This window comes from Morone saxatilis, unplaced genomic scaffold, assembly GCF_004916995.1.
Source record: "Morone saxatilis isolate NCDOM2014 unplaced genomic scaffold, NCSU_SB_2.0 Contig18, whole genome shotgun sequence".
NCBI classification, from domain to species: domain Eukaryota; kingdom Metazoa; phylum Chordata; class Actinopteri; family Moronidae; genus Morone; species Morone saxatilis.
In genome coordinates, this window is record NW_023339740.1 from 24959094 (window position 1) to 24963403 (window position 4310).

General features: G+C 44.3%; 1 protein-coding gene across 1 annotated transcript; it reads left to right on the forward strand.

Moving 5' to 3' along the window:
• Nucleotides 1-114: 114 nt before the first annotated feature.
• On the forward strand, nucleotides 115-3588 carry pde12 (phosphodiesterase 12; the record flags this gene model as incomplete). The annotated part of the gene is given in 6 exon segments (XM_035662688.1): nucleotides 115-921; nucleotides 1882-2309; nucleotides 2674-2779; nucleotides 2909-3053; nucleotides 3275-3353; nucleotides 3466-3588. Coding segments are annotated over 6 exon segments (1453 nt in total), but the record flags the coding sequence as incomplete, so codon positions are not given.
• Nucleotides 3589-4310: the final 722 nt, after the last annotated feature.

Consider the following 4310-nt stretch of genomic DNA (forward strand, 5'->3'; position numbering starts at 1 on the left):
AATATAATATAATATAAGCTGTAATCAACAGTTTGGGTCTCCATGTATTAATATAAACGGGTGTAATGTTACCACTGTCCGGCGGGGGGCGGTGTTAGCTGTAGAGGAGTTCGAGCCGCCATGTGACCCAGAAGCAGAAGAAGCCTCTCGCTGTCCGGAGATAGAAGCACTGACAGTAAAAGTACCAACTATTATTATTATATTATTAATTTATAACACTACCGACATCTAAAACAACCAGTTTGACCTCTGCAGCCTTTGTTTTTACCGACTTTAAAAACCAAACAGCTGTTAAATAATCCTCGGGGTTAGCATTGTGTCTGCGACCCTCCAGCCGGCCGGGGGCTTCATGTTTAACCACCTATCCGCTGCTCTCACACTCTTCCCCCGCCGCCTCCTCTCCTCCTCCCCGCGGACTCTCCCCGGAGCCCGCCGCCTCCTCCGCGGGATGCAGCCGGCCGCGGTGCGCTGCCTCCCCGGGGAGCCCAAACTCACCATCTCCTTCCGCCTGGACGGAAGCCTGAAGCAGATGCTGCGGGACCAGGACGAGGCTCTGGGCTCGGTTCTGACCCGGATCGCACACAGCACCGCCAAGGGTCGAGGGAAGGCGAAGAAGGGCAGGAAGAACAAGGGGCAGCCGGCGGAGGAGGCCCCGGAGCCCGCCGTGGTGAAGCTGCTGTACGGCGGGGACGAGGTGGACCACACGGTGCTGAACGCGGAGGCCTGGCAGGACGGTTCGGTTCTGCAGGTCGGGGACGTTCAGTACTCGGTGCAGAGGAACCCGCCGACTCTCACCACCGCAGAGCTCCCGGTGTCGGTGCTGGCCGGGTTCCCCGTCTGCCCCACTCTGGAGGTGGAGTTCGGGAACCTGCAGGACTCCGAGTTCATCTGGTTTAAAGAAGATGTTTCCAATAGGAGCTGGTGGGAGGTTTTATTCAGTGTTTGTGCTTTATAATGTTTTACAGGCTCACTGTTTTCACCACTTCTGTCATTTAAGTTCTGTTAAATCTTATAATAAGAGAGGTTTTTGTTCATATGTAGAATCAGAAATACTTAATTGATCCTGGAGGAGATTAGTTTGTTACAGTGGTTCTACTCACACAGCGTTAAAGATTAGAAATAATACTTATTTTACAATATCTGACACTATATAGAATACAAATGTATGTTTACGTATATGTATATAAGTAGAAAGTACAAATTAAAATGGAAATAATAATATAATAAGAGCCTATGTACAAAGTAAATGTAATTTAAACATATTCTGACACAAATAGGAACGAGTTTTAAGATTGTAGTGTTGCAGAAGTTATAGATAATAATAACAAAACAACCTGTAATAACCTTTTCTTTAGTTTTTGTAATAGAGCACGACATTATATATTATATTATATTAGTTTATCACACATATATAGATACACAGGCTGAAACAACTGCTGTAAGATATTTGTTTCTTACTTGTACAACAGAATATTTAAATTTGAGTATTTTGTATCAGTTTTGAGAAAGAAAGCTGTAAGTTTTGTATTTTTAAGTTCGTTTTTTCACTATATTGCATTTTGCACAGTAAAAATAGTTTACATCATGAAGCCTTCAGTACATATATAATGACGTTAAAGTGTTTTTTTTATATTCTTTGTACTCCTGACAGTAAAATGGTGATACCACGCAGCTCTAATATATCGGTATACACGTATGTTGGCTGATAAGTAACAAGAAATAAGTACATAAGTCGTATATTACAGATATATTTGAGGTAATTTAGAAACAGAGGAGTCAGTTTGGCAAAGAGACAAAGTTTCCTTAGAGCTGTGAACTGAGCTGCGTAAAGAAAACTGACACAAAAGCACAAATTCTTCTCTGTCTTGTTCTTGTTTCCAGCTCTGAAGCTACCGGAGCAGTTCCAGGTCAGGAGGCCAGTTGGACGCAGATAGGCAGCGGGAGAGTCTACGTCCCGTCCAACCAGGACATCGGCTACAGGCTCAAACTGCGCTGCACGCCCAGAGACGGAGGACGCAGCGGCTCGGCCAAGGAGCTGATCTCTGTGGGCGCCGTGGAGGCCGGACCGGGCGTGTGCACGTTCGACAACCGACACGCGTACACGGTCAAAGAGGCGGAGTGGCCGTCTGTGAGGGTGGTGTCCTACAACATCCTCGCTGATATCTACGCCCAGACCGAACTGTCCAAGAATGTGCTCTACCCGTACTGCGCGCCCTACGCCCTGCAGCTGGACTACAGGCAGAACCTGATCAAGAAGGAGCTGGCCGGGTACAACGCTGACATCGTCTGTCTGCAGGAGGTCGACAAAGGTCGTTACTGTGGAGACAAACTTTTAATTATGCGTCGCTTTATGCTTCGATATGGTTTAAGTAGATGAGTTTTATATAAATTCAGCTCCTGTTCTGTTGTCAGGAAATAAAGACCAAAAGTGTTTTTGTATCAAGCTGTTTATTTTCTTATATCTGCTGTAAAGTTAGGCATTTTAATATGGGGCCTTGTGGAGATCTAACATTTCATTCATATATAAAATGTCTTTTTATTGCTTTGAATTGAACAGAACTAGTCGTTAGCTGATGTTTAAAAGGTCGTCTGCACCTTTATGTAAAGTAGAATCATCTGGAGGTTATGTGAGTCTGATTTCTGAGCTTCTTCGTGTTCTCTGGACTTTTTTAGGGGTGTTCACAGACAGTCTGACTCCAGCTCTGGACGCCTTCGGTCTGGACGGTGTTTTCAGGGTGAAAGAGAAGCAGCACGAAGGACTCGCCACTTTCTACCGCAGGTAGAAGCTGCCAGCTGAACCTGAAGAAAATGTCTTCTGTCGGTCGACAAGCAATTTAGTTTATTTCATATTTAGTTATCTTCAGCAAGTGTCAGCTAATTTAAAAATGACGTCATGTTGTCTTTTAAGGTCAAAGTTTCAGCTGCTGAGCCGCCATGACATCATGCTGAGTGAGGCGTTGACCTCTGACCCCATCCATTCTGCGCTGCTGGAGAAGGTTTCTGCTAACAGCGCTCTGAAGGACAAGATACTGCTGAGGTCCACCGCTCTGCAGGTACTGCTGCTCACCTGCTGCACTGAGAATTATTCTGTCTTGTAGTCTTGAACCTCTAAGTGAACCCTGGGAAACTGTGTTGGACATTTAACAGACGGATTCATCACAAATAATCGACAGAATAATCAATAATGAAAGTAACTGTCAGTTGCAGCCACAGTGTTTTAAGGTAAGTAGTTGTGAATCTGTGTTGTGAAACTTTCTGACTCATTCCTCTGCAGGTCAGTGTGCTGGAGGACCTGAATAAACCAGGCAGGAAGGTGTGTGTGGCCAACACTCACCTGTACTGGCACCCGAAAGGTAGAGCGACTCGTTCCTCTGTACGAACACACCTGAGTCGCTGATGTAAGAGAACAGAGCGATGATCTGTGAAATTCACATTTCTAAAAACTGAATTAATTTCCTTTTGAAGGAGGGAACGTTCGCTTGGTCCAGATGGGCGTGGCTCTGCAGCACCTGAGTCACGTGATCAACGAGGTCGCACCTGGAGCTCCTCTGGTCTTTTGTGGTGACTTCAACTCCACCCCGAACTCAGGTGACTCCCCGCCTAAAGGCAAAGCAAGTAGCCCCAGTCTCAGTGTTCACTCCCATTAGGGATGGGCGATATGGACTAAAAAAATGTATCCCGATAATTTCTGGTATTTATTCACGGCGTAACGATAAAAAAAATGGACCCCGATTAAATAAACACCAGTCAGCCTAATGCTTTTTGACTATAAATCTATCACCAAAATAATAATAAAGGCTACTTAAACTCACATCAGTTAAGTTCAAGTACGTACACCTGGTGAGGTGTGAGTGACACCAACGAAACCAAGTCTGAAATGTGAGAACAGAATCATATATTTATTAAAAATGTATTCTCAAACTTTTTGGACACCCACAGGCAGCTGAAAAAAAAAACAGGTGCAAACAGCAAGAAAATTAACTTGGCTTTATAACCAAATCACAAAGTAGTGCAACTGCCAAATACAATCTGATAACAATTAAGAAACAAGACAAATAAATAAAAGTTCACTGAAAATGAAATCCAATCAGTGACGACTGATGAAAAAATATGTGACGCTGCTTCTGCATCCTTGCGCATTTTCTGGCTATCGTCGTATTCCGGTTTGTGCTTGGTGGTGGAAGAAATTAGTCGTGTTACTGTTCATACTGTACATGTACATACTCTTTGTATGTACTATTTGTTTGCAAACCTTGCAGGTGGTAAATTGCTGCTCCACGTCAGACTTTTTAAAACCAAACCAGTTCCAG